The sequence below is a fragment of the Schistocerca piceifrons genome, chromosome 6 (assembly GCF_021461385.2).
Source record: "Schistocerca piceifrons isolate TAMUIC-IGC-003096 chromosome 6, iqSchPice1.1, whole genome shotgun sequence".
Lineage (NCBI taxonomy): Eukaryota > Metazoa > Arthropoda > Insecta > Orthoptera > Acrididae > Schistocerca > Schistocerca piceifrons.
In genome coordinates, this window is record NC_060143.1 from 274,394,898 (window position 1) to 274,413,903 (window position 19,006).

The following is a 19,006-nucleotide window of genomic DNA, read 5'->3' on the forward strand; positions in this document are numbered from 1 at the left end:
TAACTAATACCTCTATTATATGTTTGACGGAGATTTTATTGGGCTTTTTATTTACTTTCTGTGTTCTTTAGTAAATACACAATATAGCTGTAAATGCGCTCAGTATCTCGCCATGTTAGACGCCATTGCTAACACTTAGCCATGCAATGTGTTTAATGATACAGGATTTCCTGTAAGTGGTTACACAGCCAACTGTGGCTCGCCACAGCCATCTTGCTACAGTCTACATGATTACTCTGCAATTCACATTTAAGTGTTTGGCAGAGGGTGCTCACCAGCTTTATGTCGCTCAACCTAGCCTTCACATTTCATGACTGATATATGCATATAAACCTACAGTCTGTAACATTACGGGAACATCCTACATCTTGGCAGACTCAAACTACTTCACTGAAGACCTGATGGCAGTTCATAACCTGACATCAAACCCATAAAGCACTAGACTTCTGGAAGACAGTTGACAAAAAGCAAGAGTTATTAATATAGGTCACAAACTCCTCAACACTCCAGCGATGGCAATAAATATTGCACCATAAAGTGTAAAGAAAGAACTTTGTCACTATCTCCCTACACAAATGATAATAGCTTTAATTAACTAATCAATGCCTTGTACACAATATGTTTAGTAAAATCGCAATAACAATATCATGAAAAGGATAGTTGCTACTTACTCATCATATAAAGGAGATGCCGAATCACAGATAGGCACAACGGAAAGACTGTCAGCAAGCAAGCTTTCAGCCTAAAAGGCCTTCATCAGAAATAGAAACACACACACACACACACACACACACACACACACACACACACACACAAACACGCATGCACACACACACACACACACACACACACACACACACACACACACACGCAGCACGTGACCAAGTCTCTGTCTGTGTGTGTGTGTGTGTGTGTGTGTGTGTGTGTGTGTGTGTGTGGCCTTTTTGACCAAAAGCTTACATGCCGATAGTCTTTTAGTTGTGCCTACCTGCAACTCAGCATCACTGCTGTATGGTAAGCAGCAACTATCCTTTTCATAATATTGTCATTATTTCATTTTGGATTTTCAACTGTATGAAAGTCGTAATAATTAATACTTTGAGGAAACTCAATGAATTTATAGCAACTATGAACATACACTACAGGATTAAGCTGATTTCAAAATAAAGAAAAAAATGTTGCTATTTTTTGATGAAGGTGTATTTCATTTCCTAAATGTAGTTGAGAGTTGAGGAACCATTATATTATGAGACAACAGAGATTTGGAAACAGATTTTAAATCGAGGAACACTCCTGTAGTAGACGTAAACTTTGCCCAAATACATTAAATCTGAAACAAATCACAAAAAGATGGATCATTATGGAGCTTCAGAGGGAGTTTCAAAGGGAGCATTAAGCAATGATTGACTCAGATAGACAAAAGAAATACAACAAAAGATTAATCTGTATCTTTGAGGAATCAAATATTTATAATGCAGCAGAGGAAAAAGTAGTCAAAAAGACATGGCTTGGTAGAAATCTTTGGATAATATAGCGGATATTAAATTTAATTCAAGAATGGATAAGCTATAAAACTGGAGCATATTAAGATGGCAATAAGGAATACAGATAAATATAGAATCAGACTGAGAGAAAGTCCAAAATAACAAAGCAAAGCTTTATAATGTAATTAGATAGCAAGACTTTAGACGCATGTTCAGTGATGGGAGATATGAATGCAGCATATGGGGAAATTAATGACCTTTGACGAAATGAAAGGTAGCTGAATGAACATCGTGAGCTAAGATGACAAGCTAGTAGCAAGAAAAGAAAGGAAGGGTGAAATAAATATATATAAGGGCTATAAAAAGTGGTTCAAAAGTGCATTTCATTCTCCTAATTCTAATTAGAATTAGAAAAATAAGCAAGGTAGTCATATTTCTGGAAACAAATACCTTTTTAGACATAGCTCATTTTATTTGTTTTGAGAATAGTATGGACTCAGCTTTGTAGACTGTCTTCCTGTTGATGTTCATTTCTCCTTACTCACTGTTTGCATTTGTCTTTGTAGCTAAACTTCTGACTGTGGTTATGTGTTAGACATAGCACTTGCAACTGTCTCCTAAAGATGTGCTAGCATCACAACAAGACCAGGAATTATGCACAATGTGAACAATGTAAACAGTGAAATGGAGTCCTACTATTCCGTACGGGAAGTGGCAAACATGGTATGTTGCTACAGTTCAGCCAATAGTGTTAACCGACAACGCATCTCATGACACCAAACAACTTCCTCAATGCCACATTTCATCTGAGAAATTGTTTAACAGTTTGTTCCAACAATTTGCAGACACGAACAATGGATTTCTATAGATCTCACATACTTCAAATACCAGAAACAATCAAACAAGTGGTGCAATGGTAGAAGCCATCCAGAAACAAGTATGCAAACATTTGGAACTACTGAAGGCATTAACATTCATTGGTTGATCAATTTATTCATTCTCCATGTTCAGTAGGTTACTTTAAGAATGAAGAACGAAACTTGGAATGAGTCATGGTATTCAATAACAAGAGACAATGATATTGGAGAAACTTAATCAGTCTAATATTATAATATATTAACAATAACAATAAAAATATATTGCCTGCTTCTATTCACACTTTTGTCATTTAAAGTAAATTAAATAAATTAGAAAGAAAGCTGCTGATTTTGAAGACAGTTTTCTTCTCAGTTATACTATAAAAGGTGAATATTAATAAAACTGACAAACTGCAGGGATGGATTCCTGACTGGAAATGGAGGAAAGAAGGTCCTAAGAAAATGTGTGCAGAAATGCATCGTTGCAACGGTAAATGGCACTGACGAATGACAGTTCCTCTGGCCATGTGCTGCATGTTTTGCAGGCTGTGTGACTAGCGTACCGCACTGTAAGCAGCAGAATGGTCCAGTATTCATGTTAAGAACAAGCCGAGATGGTGTCTGTGCATGGCCAAGCAGTTGGAAACGGTCGATAGGCTGCCTGGCAGTACCAAAACAAGTACCCTCACAGACACCAACCACATCATATTTATTTATTTATTTTTATTTGGTATGCATATTCCATGGATCCGTACATGCGAGTGATTCACCTGGGTGTGGCACGTGTCAATACAATTGTACAAATGCAATTAATGCTACAGAATAGTAATATAATACAATGATATAAAAATTAATAAGGATCACTTTTTCTCATCTACAAACTGTCATTTAACTAGTATAGCAATTCACACTATAACATTATAACTAAAACATTAACACTACAACATTAACATAATATTGTATCGTCCATTTAATAACTAAGAGACTAAATATATCTATTATTAAGGGAGGCCATTACTTCTGGAAAAGAATTAATCTAAGGAGTACAGTGGATGGTCAAGCAGGTATTTTTTTAACGTATCTTTGAACAGCGTTTCATTTTCTCTTGTACATTTAATATAATTAGGCAATGCATTAAAAGTCTTTATAGCAGCATACTTTACTCCCTTCTGTACAAGTGATAAATTTTTTAGTTCAACATGTAGATCATCTTTACCTCTAGTATTGTAGTTATGGTATCAACAATTTGTTTCATACTGAGCATAGTCTTTATTAACTACATTCATCAGAGAGTATATGTACTGACATGTTGTGGTCAGAATACCTAACTGTGTGAAAAGTTTTCTACATGAGTTTTGTGGAGAAACCCCACACATGATTCTGACTGCTCTCTTCTGAGCAGTTAAGATTTTTTTTGAGGCTGGTGAATTACCCCAGAATATTATTCCGTAACTCATTAATGAGTGAAGGTATCCAAAGTAAGCTGATTTTAAAATGTTGATGTCCCCAAAATAAGTAATGGTTCTTAGAGCAAAAGTTGCTGATGACAGCCTTTTTAGAGTAAGGGACGCATGCTGTTCCCAGTTGAGCCTACTGTCAATGTGAACCCCCAGGAATTTAGTGGAGTGCACCTGTTCTAGTTCCTGGTTGTTATGAGCAATTACTATATTTTCTAGAGTTTTATTTTTTGTTTGGAACTGTATAAAATTTGTTTTTTTAATATTAACTGAAAGAGAAGTAATTGAAAACCAGGTCGTAACTTCTCTGAGTATGTCATTAACATCAGTTGCCAGATCAGCAGTAGACTTACCATCTATCACAATACTTGTATCATCAGCAAACATTTTGAATTCACAATTTTTACTAATGGACAGGGGTAAATCATTAACATATATTAAAAACAGCAAGGGTCCAAGGACAGATCCCTGGGGAACTCCATGCTGAATTTTTCCCCATTCAGAATCCACTGGAATAGAAGATCCTTTGTCGCAGCCGTTTAGAACCACCTTTTGTTTCCTGTCTTCAAGATATGATTTTAGTCAGTTACCTATAGGCCCTTTGATTCCATAATGATAGGCCTTCTCCAAGAGTATCTTGTGGTTTACACAATCAAAGGCCTTGGAAATATCACAGAAGACACCAACTGATGACTTCTTACTATTAATAGACTCCAAGACATCATTTGTAAGTGAATATATGGCACGCTCTGTGGAAACCCCTTTTTGAAAACCAAACTGTCTATGGTTAATAATATTAAGTTTATCACGATGTGTCACAATCCTGTTATACACTGCCTTTTCAAGAACCTTTGAAAATGTTGTTAACAGAGAGACGGACGATAATTTTTGACATCTGTAGCATCGCCACACTTGAAAAGAGGTCTCACAATAGCATATTTCATTCTCTCTGGAACAACTCCCTCATAAAGAGACGTGTTGCAAATGTGAGCAAGTACTACACTTACATCATTACTGCAGGCTTTCAACAGTTTACTAGAGATGTTATCTATACCGGAAGATCCTTTACTTTTCAATGAGTGAATTATTTTTTTTTTTTATTTCATTAACAGTTGTGGGTGTTACATTTATATCATTAAAACATTGTGGGAGGTTAAGTTTCAGAATATCTGCAGCTTCCCTTAGGTCACCACTGCAACCTATTTGAGAGGTGACACTTAGAAAGTGGTTGTTAAATGTGTCTGCTATCTGTTTACTATCAGTTATTTCCAAATCGTTAATTTTTAGGACAGCAGTTTTTTCATTGTCAGATGGTGCAGTACGTGTTTCCCTCTTTATTACATTCTAAACCATTCTAATTTTATTATTTGAACAATTAATTTCAGATTGTAGCCACATACTTTTAGATTTTTTAATGACTTTAGTTAAGATTTTCCAGTATGCCTTATAATAGTTCATTTGGAGGGGATTATTGGATTGTCTGGATATTATATACAGTTCTCTTTATCTCTGGCATGATATTTTTATGCCCTTGGTGAGCCATGGTTTTTTGCTTGATTGCCGGTTCTGTAGTCTACAGACCTTTTTTGAAAGACACTTCAAAATATACCTGATAATTCATCAGTAAATAAATTATATTTTGTATTGACATCATTTGCAAGATAAACATACCTCCAGCCAGTCTCCTGAATGCATAATTTGAATTTTTGGATATTTTCCTCATTCATGTTTCTAATGGTTTTCCACTGTGCACTAGCTTTGTTCTGATTCAAATTCAAGTTGTCAATTGTGAGTATTTGCCCATCATGATCTGAGAGACCATTTATGACTTTTTCAACTTTGATGTGATGAGTTTTACACATATCTACAAAGATATTGTCTATTTTTGAGTGCTGGAAGTGGCAGTAGTCCTTGTGGGAAAACTGACAGTGGAGACAAGTTGTAGGTATGCATTAAATGTGTAAAATGTATTAGAAGATGAGCTTTCTAGGAAATCTATATTAAAATCTTGCTTTTCTTGGCGAGATTCTTTCCAACGCATTTCGCAATGCTGTAATTGCATTTTTCGACCCATTTTTATAAACATCGTTAGCTCCAGCAATAATTACACAAACATCGTTTGGTTGAGGGTTTAAATCTTTAATTATTTGCTGGAATGGGGCCCCGGGTTTTACTGTGGCAGTAACGGAAAATTTGGATTGCATATTCATAAGAATAGTGGCTAAGTCTCGTCCATGGCCGTCTGCAAAGATACAAACTTTTGGTTTTGTTTAGTCTTCTTTTAATAATTTCATTTGTCGGTGTTTCCCTTGTGCAATGGGCGCACACAAGTTATTCGTAACTATAGCAGATATCGGAGCACTTTGACTTTCATTAACGGTTTCTTTGAGAGTATTGTAGGTTTCACTTTGTACATTTTTCACACAAGCATTAAAATCGTCATTCAAAGAATTAATTAACGATTCAATATCATTCATATATTTTTTAGCTATTGCGAGTTCTTCCTTCAGTGCATCAGAGATGAGTTCTTCAGTACCAGCATTATACACCTTGAATGCACTTTTTCGACCACTGCACTGAACAAAGCCACATACACAATTCGGATTTATCACTTTTCTGTTCTTCATACACAATAGATACAATATTTGAAACCCTTTTCACGCGCTTGCATGAACATGGGTCCTTTTAGACAAAAGAATGTGCAGGGAGGCTATGGACAGTAAGTACACCAGATTTGGAGGACCAGGTTCTACAAGGTATTGGGGCAGCCTGTGTGTACATCAGTATTTGGAGGACCGGGTTCAACAGGGCACCAGACCATCACAATCCCTCCCCCCCCCCCCTCCCTCCCTCCCCCCATGAACCTTGCCGTTGGTGGGGAGGCTTGCGTGCCTCAGTGATACAGATAGCCATACCGTAGGTGCAACCACAACGGAGGGGTATCTGTTGAGAGGCCAGACAAATGTGTGGTTCCTGAAGAGGGGCAGCAGCCTTTTCAGTAGTTGCAAGGGCAACAGTCTGGATGATTGACTGATCTGGCCTTGTAACACTAATCAAAACGGTCTTGCTGTGCTGGTACTGTGAAAGGCTGAAACTACGGCCGTAATTTTTTCCAAGGGATTGCAGCTTTACTATATGGTTAAATGATGATGCGTCCTCTTGGGTAAAATATTCCGGAGGTAAAATAGTCCCCCATTCGGATCTCCGGGCGGGGACTACTCAAGAGGATATCGTTCTCAGGAGAAAGAAAACTGGCGTTCTACGGATCGGAGTGTGGAATGTCAGATCCCTTAATCGGGCAGGTAGGTTAGAAAATTTAAAAAGGGAAATGGATAGGTTAAAGTTATATATAGTGGGAATTAGTGAAGTTCAGTGGCAGGAGGAACAAGACTTCTGGTCAGTTGACTACAGGGTTATAAACACAAAATCAAATAGGGGTACTGCAGGAGTAGGTTTAATAATGAATAGGAAAATAGGAATGCGGGTAAGCTACTACAAACAGCATAGTGAATGCATTATTGTGGCCAAGATAGATACGAAGCCCACGCCTACTACAGTAGTACAAGTCTATATGCCAACTAGCTCTGCAGACGACGAAGAAATTGAAGAAATGTATGATGAGATAAAAGAAATTATTCAGATAGTGAAGGGTGACGAAATTTTAATAGTCATTGGTGACTGGAATTCGGTAGTAGGAAAAGGGAGAGAAGGAAACATAGTAGGTGAATATGGATTGGGGGTAAGAAATGAAAGAGGAAGCCGCCTGGTAGAATTCTGCACAGAGCACAACTTAATCATAGCTAACACTTGGTTCAAGAATCATAATAGAAGGCTGTATACATGGAAGAAGCCTGGAGTTACTGACAGGTTTCAGATAGATTATATAATGGTAAGACAGAGATTTAGGAACCAGGTTTTAAATTGTAAGACATTTCCAGGGGCAGATGTGGACTCTGACCACAATCTATTGGTTATGAACTGTGGATTAAAACTGGGAAACTGCAAAAAGGTGGGAATTTAAGGAGATGGGACCTGGAAAAACTGAAAGAACCAGAGATTGTACAGAGTTTCAGGGAGAGCATAAGGGAACAATTGACAGGAATGGGGGAAAGGAATACAGTAGAAGAAAAATGGGTAGCTTTGAGGGATGAATTAGTGAAGGCAGCAGAGGATCAAGTAGGTAAAAAGACGAGGGCTAGTAGAAATCCTTGGGTAACAGAAGATATATTGAATTTAATTGAGGAAAGGAGAAAATATAAAAATGCAGTAAATGAAGCAGCCAAAAAGGAATACAGATGTCTCAAAAATGAGATCGACAGGAAGTGCAAAATGGCTAAGCAGGCATGGCTAGAGGACCAATTTAAGGATGTAGAGGCTTATCTCACTAGGGGTAAGATAGATACTGCCTACAGGAAAATTAAAGAGACCTTTGGATATAAGAGAACCACTTGCATGAACATCAAGAACTCAGATGAAAACCCAGTCCTAAGCAAAGAAGGGAAAGCAGAAAGGTGGAAGGAGTATATAGAGGGACTATACAAGGGTGATGTACTTCAGGACAATATTATGGAAATGTAAGAGGATGTAGATGAATATGAAATGGGAGATACGATACTGTGTGAAGAGTTTGACAGAGCACTAAAAGATCTAAGTCGAAACAAGGTCCCAGGAGTAGACAACATTCCATTGGAACTACTGACAGCCTTGGGAGAGCCAGTCCTGACAAAACTCTACCATCTGGTGAGCAAGATGTATGAAACAGGCGAAATACCCTCAGACTTCAAGAAGAATATAATAATTCCAATCCCAAAGAAAGTAGGTGTTGACAGATACGAAAATTACTGAACTATCAGTTTAATAAGTCACAGCTGCAAAATACTAACGCGAATTCTTTACAGAAGAATGGAAAAACTAGTAGAAGCCGACCTCGGGGAAGATCAGTTTGGATTCCGTAGAAATGTTGGAACACGTGAGGCAATACTGACCCTGCGACTTATCTTAGTAGCTAGATTAAGAAAAGGCAATCCTACATTTCTAGCATTTGTAGATTTAGAGAAAGCTTTTGACAATGTTGACTGGAATACTCTCTTTCAAATTCTGAAGGTGGCAGGGGTAAAATACAGGGAGCGAAAGGCTATTTACAATTTGTACAGAAACCAGATGGCAGGGGCATGAAAGGGAAGCAGTGGTTGGGAAGGGAATGATACAGGGTTGCAGCCTATCCCCGATGTTATTCAATCTGTATATTGAGCAAGCAGTGAAGGAAGCAAAAGAAAAATTCACAGTAGGTATTAAAATCCATGGCGAAGAAATAAAAACTTTGAGGTTCGCCGATGACATTGTAATTCTGTCAGAGACAGCGAAGGACTTTGAAGAGCAGTTGAATGGAATGGGTAGTGTCTTGAAAGGAGGATATAAGATGAACATCAACAAAAGCAAAACGAGGATAATGGAATGTAGTCGAATTTAATTGGGTGCTGCTGAGGGAATTAGATTAGGAAGTGAGACACTTAAAGTGGTAAAGGAGTTTTGCTATTTGGGGAGCAAAATAACTGATGATGGTCGAAGTAGAGAGGATATAAATGTAGATTGGCAATGGCAAGGAAAGAGTTTCTGAAGAAGAGAAATTTGTTAACATTAAGTATTGATTTAAGTGTCAGGAAGTCATTTCTGAAAGTATTTGTATGGAGTGTAGCCATGTATGGAAGTGAAACATGGACGATAAATAGTTTGGACAAGAAGAGAATAGAAGCTTTCGAAATGTGGTGCTACAGAAGAATGCTGAAGATTAGATGGGTATATCACATAACTAATGAGGAAGTATTGAAAAGAATTGGGGAGAAGAGAAATTTGTGGCACAACTTGACAAGAAGAAGGGATCGGTTGGTAGGACATGTTCTGAGGTTCAAATGGCTCTAAGCACTATGGGACTTAACATCTATGGTCATCAGTCCCCTAGAACTTAGAACTACTTAAACCTAACTAACCTAAGGACACCACATAACACCCAGCCATCACGAGGCAGAGAAAATCCTCGACCCCGCTGGGAATCGAACCCGGGAACCCGGGCGTGGGAAGCGAGAACGCTACCGCACGACCACGAGATGCGGGCATGTTCTGAGGCATCAAGGGATCACCAATTTAGTATTGGAGGGCAGTGTGGAGGGTAAAAATCGTAGAGGGAGACCAAGAGATGAATACAATAAGCAGATTCAGAAGGATGTAGGTTGCGGTAGGTACTGGGAGATGAAGAGGCTTGTACAGGATAGAGTAGCATGGAGAGCTGCATCAAACCAGTCTCAGGACTGAAGACCACAACAACAACAACAACAACAACAACAACACAATTATGGGATTTCTGTCATCAGTCCTATTTACAGATGAAAGTTTACTGAAAGTGACTTCATTAATCCGCATAGTTGTCTTCTGAGTCCTCTACCATGGCAACAATGCATTTCTGGACACACATTCATAGAACCTCTTTTCTTCCATTTCCAGTCAGGAATCTGTCCACGCAGTTTGTTGGTTTTATTAATGTTCATCCCATATAGTTGCTCAATATCTGTTACTAATACTTTTATATTTACCTGATTAAAACATTAAATGTACCTACATCTGCTAAGACTGAGTCCTCTTTAGAGTTTATTACTACCTGTCATGTAACTCTATAAAGAAAACTGCTACTTGCCTACTAGCTAACAGAACGTTTCAATCCCCGAATCTAGATATTCAGATTAAATTAGATGTACTTCTTGTTCCATAGGTTCATAGTGAGGAGATCCACAATGCTGAAGAAAATGTCACAAAATAAGAATGACCAGTAGAAATTATAGTTAATTAGGTGTGTTTTTAATTTAATTTGAACTTGTAAGAGTGCCCAACTTCTTGTTTATGTTGGCCACAAGCTTTTTGAATATCTTCCAGTCAGAGTATAGAATTCCACTCTGAGCACTAGACAGAGTGGCAAAGTCCACATTAAAATTATTTTTTATCTTATATTGTGGCTATGTGAATTGCAGTTCCACTGAAACTGGTTAAGAAGCAAACATGTTACAAAATGAGTGAAAAAGATTCAAAAGATTTCAGCAAGATATACAGTAATCTACTTTACAGAATATTTTTACTGTGCCATTCTGCTGAATAAACATTTTCATTATGTTAGGTGCACTGCTCCAGGAGATAATTCCATAAAACGAGGTGACGCAAAAAGATGCGTTGTAACTCAAAACTTTTATCTTTAGGTTGTAAAGGGACACCCCGCACCCTCAAACATTGCCTTTATTCGACAGAAATAATTGATACCAAAAATATTTTCAAAACTTATATAGGTGAATATTATCTCAGCTATTTTCCTAAAGGAATTTCATATGATTTTGTATACGATGTATTATATTTCAGGCTAAAATGTATAAAAAGAAATTATTTTATTACTTTACTACAATAGATATGCATTAACTCTGTATGTAAAGTTAAAATTACTTTTCTTTTAGAAACATCTGAAATTACAAAATAACTGGCATACTTATAATTCCTATTATTAATTGTACAATCTAATGCTAATTATTAAATTTATTCCTGGGCTCATTTATAAAATAATGATATAACTTAGTAAAGATTCTTCTTTTGTCAAGAAAGTTTGTAAACTATTTGAATATTGTTAGCACCACAGAATGAAGTAGTAGTGGGCATGCCTCTGATGTGATCAGACGTGTTTTTATGTTTGGCAATAACAATGTAATTTTTAATAATGAAGTGGAAATTGTAAAGATGGTTTGATATTGAAAAAAAATGTGACAAAAAATAAAATTCAAGAGAAAAACACGCAAATCTTTAATAGTCATCATGTCATTTGGAACCTACAAAGTCAAAATATATAAGCCTCAAGAATCAACCCCTAGACATGACAAACTGGAGCCAACTAAAAGAAAGGAAGATAATTAAAAAAGTTATTTGTAAGTCTTACTTCGCTCGAAGCTTATTAAAAAAGTTAGTTATTTTGAAGAGTGATAATCAGCAGGTGATGTGAAGGGGTGGGGGGTAAGATTACAAGGTCAACACAAAGACAGATGCTTCTAAGGGCATAAATTGCTAAACTAAGGATCTTGATTAACTTCAGCTGTCATCTGAGCTGTGGCTGCTAAGGCTGAGTTTGGATCCTTAACTAATATGATTGGGTCATCATCAAACATTCCAGTTTTTGAATCGCCTTTAAAAGTTAATGGAGGTGGTACAAGAATTGGCCCAGTGCTGACCCTTGTGACACTCCACATGCTGCAAAAAACTGCAGCAGAGTTGGCGTATGACATGTTTGTTTTCACAGGTGGCCCTGCATCTGACGTGATACAAAAAACCTGTGATGGGACTGGAGTAGGATGCCCTGGGTGTGTTTATTGGCAGGTCTTACACCTGGGTCTTACATAAGGATGTGTCCAATGTAGTAAACAGTTGGGAGTGAGTACGGCATAAGGATAAACCAGAATGTGATTCTTCAATTTCTCCAGGCCATAGAGATCAGAGTAAGGGAGCCACAACTGAATCATGACAGCGGTTACATCCTTAGCAAGGCGTGGGAACCCGCGATCACCCAGATTAAGAAGAAAAAGAATTTTTCCCAGAGTGTACCGACTTTGGGGGAGGGAAGAATAATGAGAGTGGTGCTGGCAGACCCTCCTGAACAAGAAGACCCAGGACACAGCACCAAGACAGCGGGAGAACAGACGCTGGACCTGGACCAGGCTCGGGGCATGGACCGCACCAACTCATAGGAAGCACCTGAGGGAGGAGCGGGAGAGAGATTGTCCTATATACACCTGGCGCTGGCCCACCACCGGTCAGTACATCAGCGCACCTGATGATGGCAACATGGTCGACTGCCGAAATATTGTGTCCTATGCACACTCAAACCAGGCTGTTCACCCGAGATTTATTTTGTCATAAACCAGGATATTGCATAGATTGGGCGGGCACCTGGGAGGGGTGGGAAGAAGTCTGAGTAAGCTGTTTTTCATTTCTGAGCGTGATGAAAAACAGTTCAAGACCTGCGCGAGGGTTATGGTTTTGTTCCATCCTGGATGGTATTGGGTGATGAGCAGAGTGCTCCTTTGCACCTGCTTTTTGAGGGTATCAAGAGAATTTAGGTTGCCCGTCTGTGAAGGCACGAGTGAGAACGTCAGCACACTGGGGAAGAGTATTCTCGTCACTGCAGATGCACTGTCATCCTGGTTGGTCAGACTACATGGGAGTGTGGAGGGGATCACAGGTATCAAAACGCAGCTACTGTTGATACACAGAGGATCTGATAAGGGCAGAGGTATGGATGGAGGCATCAAAGGTGGAGGTCAATATCTAGCAAGGTGGCATGTTGGGCTAAGGAGGAACAGGTGAAGTGAATTAGAGAGAATGTGTTGACATAGTGGAGGAATGAGGATGCTGTCTCTTAGCACTGGGCCAGAAAACGAAGATATCATCGATGAACCTCAAGCCAATATGAGGTTTGCAATTTTGGGTGACTAAGAACGTTTCCTCCAGATGGTCCATAAGCAGGTTGGCACAGGAGAGCCCAAGCGGGTGTCAGTGACCATACTGAGGATTTATTTGCATATAGCAAGTTTAAAAAAGTGTCACATTCCACAGAAGATAGCATTGGTCAAAACTACAAGAAAAGTTCCTATAAATAGATTTCAGGGAACTGAAACCTTTTGAGATATGGGCTGTTTTGCTGGTAACAAGTAATGTGTAGTATTCGGTAGTGTAGGCCATCCTACAGTTGCAATTCAATGCACATGTCTGAATGGTTGTAATTTGCAGGAGACTGATAGTGGCATTGATCTATTACAGGAGACTGATAGTGGCATTGATCTATTACAGGAGACTGATGGTGCCACTGATCTATGACGACATTTAAAGGCACTGGTGCATGCTCAGACAATCGACAATTTGCAGACATTACAGGAGTGTGTGACCAATGCATAGGATGCAAAGTGAATGGAGCTAGGTGGATCTGGAAGTGTGTGATTCACTGTGAAGATGGGGTGCAGGATGTGTCAGGATGCTTGGTTAACCACCAAACGCAGCACTGTCGACTTCTATGTAAATCACAGATGGGAATGGGAGGACAGACTGACCTGTAACTCAACAGGTACTGATTTCCAGACACAAAAACACAGGGACTTTTGTTCTTCTTTTGACCAATACTAAGCCTTGTAGTAATATGTTAACTTTAAGCGCTCTGTGACGATGTATTTAACAATGTAAGGAAACGGTAGATCGCTACTTACCATAATGATGACACATTAAGTTGCATACAGGCACAATTGAAAGAAACTTATACGTTAGCTTTCAGTCATGGCCTTCGTCAGAAAGATAAAGAGAAACACACACCATTCATTCACACAATCAAGCACAACTCACATATGCACGACTGTCAACTCCGGCAGCTCGGACTCAGAATGATGTGTGTGTTTCTCTTTCTTTTTCTGATAAAGACTGCGGCCAAAAGGTAACGAGTAAGCGTCTTTTAACTGTGCCTGTCTGCAATTGAACGTGTTATCTTTACAGTAAGCAGCAATGTATCTTTTCTTAAATTGTTCATATTCCAATCTGGAGTTTCCATTGTTTGAGATTCTAATTAGTTAGATGTACAAGAATGTGGTCTTACATGGAAATAAGATGGGAACAATAAACAGAACAGAGAGGAAAAGAATAGAAGCATTTGAAATATGGTGTTACAGAAGAATGCTGAAGATTAGTTGGATAGACTGAATGATTAATGAGGAAGTACTGAATCAAACAGGGATAGAGATATTTATAACAGAGACAGACTAAAAGATGAATTGATAGGACATAAGGCATTAACAAATAGTAATTTTTGTTATGGAGGGAAGTGTGTAGAAGTAGCAAATTGTACACTGGGATCAAGCACTGAATAGAAAAAGCAAGTTCAAATGGATTTAGGTTTTAGTAGTTATACAGAGATGATGAGATTTGCATAGGGCAGACTAGCATGGAAAGCTGTATTAAACCAGTCTTCAAACTATGACAACAAAACCTACAACTACACAGTACCTGCACAATGTGTTGAAAATTTTCCATTGCTTTTTTGGTGGCATCTGTTACAGTCCCCATCAACATTCCACATCTCATAGCAGTTGTGTTAAAAGTTGCTATTTCAGGGGAACTGAACAGATCATATACTTTTGTAATGCTGTTTAGAACACTATCATCATTTGTAAAGAGGACAACTTCTTTTAAGGCATCCAAAAGTTCTTCAAGTGGCTGAAAATGGAAAATTTTTCGTTTGGTAAAACTGAAAATATTGCATATTCATTTGCTCATTTGCATAACAATCTTACACACACACACACACACACACACACACACACACACACACACCAGATTTACTGTTGAGCCTTTAATGGACTTACTTAACAGGTTAATGCATTAATAGTACATGGGAAGTGAATTTTCAATACTTTTCAGTTTAAACTTAATATTCAGACTACCATCAGGACTGTCCTGCCTCATACAGCTAACTCTCCTGCCACAGACTATTGAAAGCACTCCATGTAAGTATATGGTGCAACAACCCACAATCCATTTTTTCAGTGTGGATGCACACCAAGCCTGATTTCTTGCTCGAATACGAAATGTCGAATGAGGGGTTCATGGGTAGGTGACACTATGTTAGTAGTGTGTAACAGGATAAGAATTTGGGTCAGATAGGAAGCATGCTCGGATAACTGAGGCTGTTTAGGCAACTGCTTGTGTTAAGCAGAGATCCGGGTTTGAGCCCCAGTTCGGCACGTATTTTCACCTGATACCATCAATTCATTTCGATGATCAAACATGGCCAATGTCACCTAAACCCTTTGAACAGTATTTGTTGTGTGCCCACTGGATCAAAAAATATATCCTTTCTTTCCATCATGTCCAAAGGAGCAAACACCACATATACCGGATGTCCCTCCTAAGAGCTGTCAGGCAATTTTTCTCTGAGGCTTCACCAGATATTCACAATTTCGTTTTTGCAGTGGGTAGTTGGAGTCAGAGCAAACAAATACTGCTCATATGTATTTCACACAACATTTAATAGTCAAAAGAAACTGTCAGCTTGTTTTCCCTTAGAAACAACATTATTTTTAAAGCAGAATTTTACGTCCCCATTCTATACAACTGTCCCACATTAGTCTGGTGTGACATTTGTTTTATTGATACATATTTACTCACAGTGAAACCCGAAGTATAACCAGTACTCCAGCAGTGCTACGGCATGGCGGTAGCCATCAGCATGGATGAGAGCTGTGCTATTGCTACTGGAGTACTGGTTATTGTAAATACATTTATTCAGTCATGTCAATAAATGATACATGAAAATCAGCATTGTTGTCGGTTCTGAATAGTTGGGCACCTATGCCTTTGTGTCTCGTGAGTTGAGATTTGCTTGGAGTTACTATGCAATGTGTTACAACAGCAGAACTATGTTTGCCAAAATTATTGTATTTTGTGAAAAGTTATAAGACAGAGTGAACACTAAACAGAGAATTGATGCACATTTTATTTAATTAGAGTACATACCTGACCTCTTAAATCCATCAAGAACCTGAATTTAATTGAATTCCAGTGAAACAAGATTTTATTTTAAATTCGCCTGACCACCACGAAAGAGACACAGCTAAGTAACATCCTGCTACTATTTTCATCAGCATTTGTAAAATGCTGTTTTATCCATTTTGAACAACACAAAACTTAAATTCTGTATCATGTAACTGTCACGCCATCTTGTAGTTAATCAAACAATGGAAAGTCCTGGATGCATTAACATCGTTACAACAAGGATTAGCTTTGGGACAAAAAAATCCTTCTTCAGAAGCAGAAAACACACACACACACACACACACACACACACACACACACACACAAACACACACACACACACACACACACACACACACACACACACACACACACAAACACAAGCGCGCGCGAGAGAGAGAGAGAGAGAGAGAGAGAGAGAGAGAGAGAGACTACTGTCTACAGTCACTCGGGCCCCTTTTCATACTGCTTTTATTCCGTCTTGTAGCATAACGTTACACAGCCCAGGCTGACATTCATGGTGGTGGTCACAGCATTCTGCATTCATGTACACTTCTCCACAGTATCTTTCTTCCATCTTTACTTGTTAATACACTCCTACACGTAATTTTGGTCACAGCAAGCTCACTGGTGCCACTTTCCTATCCTGTGTGCTTCCAGCCACCCCTCCACCCAACTCTTCCTCCTGCCCTCCGCCTCCTTTCTCCTCTTGTTTACTCCGCCCTACTTTATACCTCACCCAAGGTGAGAAGCAGTGCCAGCATGTATAGTCAGCAAGGACAATGCAGCCATGAGTGCACCATGATGGTGATGATAGCACTGTAGAGGAAAATGTTGAGTGCTGGAGGGGAAGTGCTATTCCAGACTGTAGCCTACATTCACAGTTTTTATAAATATTAAGCATGATCCCTCCAGGCCCACACTTGCACTGTGACCATGCCAAAAGACCTGTCATCTCTACTTCGGTTAGTATCTAAAAGGAATTATGCCAAAACTGCAGTAATTTATTTAGCTTGGCTTTTTAACCTTTTTTTAATTTAGAGAAGTGTCATAAGTGGCGAATTTAGAGTAAAACCTACACATTTTGCTAGCTGCCATTTTAAAATTTGCTTCTATTGGTGAAAAACAGGTGCAACTGCGAGAGAATTCTGAAACAGTGTTTATTACGTGAGGAACCGAGGAAAAGTAAGGTCAGTATCTTATGAAAAAGCAAATCCTCAGTACAAAACAAACAAGTAATTTCTTCACTTATGTTGTTCCAAAACCCACAGAATTTCTTGTTTCACCAGCTACTGATGGTCCTTAAAAATTACGATTCTTTCACCAAAAAAGTCTGTAGTTAATGGAATATCATGGTACATAAAGAAGTTTTGCATAAAAACCATAAGGCAAATACTCTCCTCTTTGCGTGTCTGCAAAAATCTCATTTTGATATTTCAAACCGTTTATGAAATATGAGGAATGTTGTGGATATTTCACTCTGGCATTATCGCTGTCATGCCGCAATTGCAAATGAGTGTGCTACATCAGATCACTTTTCTTGAGATTGGAGACAGATAGCAACCTCCGACCAAGTCTAAAGAAAAATTCAATATGTTAGCAAATTAAACTTTTTACGGAACAGATTTAGTAAAATTGTTTGAGAAAGACTGCATGGCGCGTGTCACTATTCTGTCATCACTGATTGGCCAAAGAATGGCAGACAGTGTCGGCCTTCCCTTCTGGACAAACGAATGAACTCACCCAGTGCTTTGGCTCAACCGTGGTATCCTGTATGGACTCTCTCTCTCTCTCTCTCTCTCTCTCTCTCTCTCTCTCTCTGTGTGTGTGTGTGTGTGTGTGTGTGTGTGTGTGTGTGTGTGTGTGTGTGTGTGTGTGTGTGTAATGACACAATCCCTCAATTGTATAACGAGTTGCTACCACTGATCCCTCCACAATTTATAAACAGCTAGGACTTATTGTCTTCAGACATTGATCTTATCTCAAGCTAGGTTTCAAGATTCTGCAGGCTCATCATAAGATTGTGACATACCAATCAAGTCATGACTGCTAACATAATACACTATTTAAATCAAAGTCTCAATATTCAATATCATAACTCAAGTTTCCTTCACACTTATAGCAGACTACCTTCTCGTTAATGTTGCATCCATATACATCAGTCTGCATATATAACGGTATTTTGAGACAATCTATCAAGATGATTTCCTCTTTCATATTTTGTTTTATAATCTCAGGGAGATAATCCATAAATACTTCAGTAATTGCCTTCCTCTCTTCCTCTTTCAATTTAGATTTTGATCTCTCAATAGTCATAACAGTCTGCTGGAATGTTTTCTTTCCCTGCAAGTAACACATAAATGGTTACAAATAACCACTGTACAATGGGAAAGTACTGAATTATAAAACTAGAAAAGAAAAGTCCAAATAAAAAGAAACTTAAAAAATAAACATCTAAAAAGTGTTATTCAGGAGGCAACATGATAAGAAAGAAAGAAGTAATACTGTAAAGCTCATGTATTTCTTGTATCTCACTAAAACAAGAAATTGATGCAACAGAAATATATACAATATTATTATTATTATTATTATTATTATTATTATTATTGTTGTTGTT

General features: G+C 38.4%; 1 protein-coding gene across 1 annotated transcript in view; it reads right to left on the minus strand.

Annotated features, from left to right (window-relative positions):
- The window catches only part of LOC124802832 (cohesin subunit SA-2-like), a 376,821-nt gene that overhangs the window by 215,076 nt on the left and 142,739 nt on the right, over positions 1-19,006 (minus strand). The window contains exons 7-8 of the mRNA XM_047263844.1: positions 18,520-18,732; positions 14,863-15,072 (exon numbers count right to left, since the gene is read on the minus strand). Coding sequence (XP_047119800.1) covers positions 14,863-15,072; positions 18,520-18,732 — 423 coding nt within the window. The remainder of the gene's footprint in view (positions 1-14,862; positions 15,073-18,519; positions 18,733-19,006) is intronic.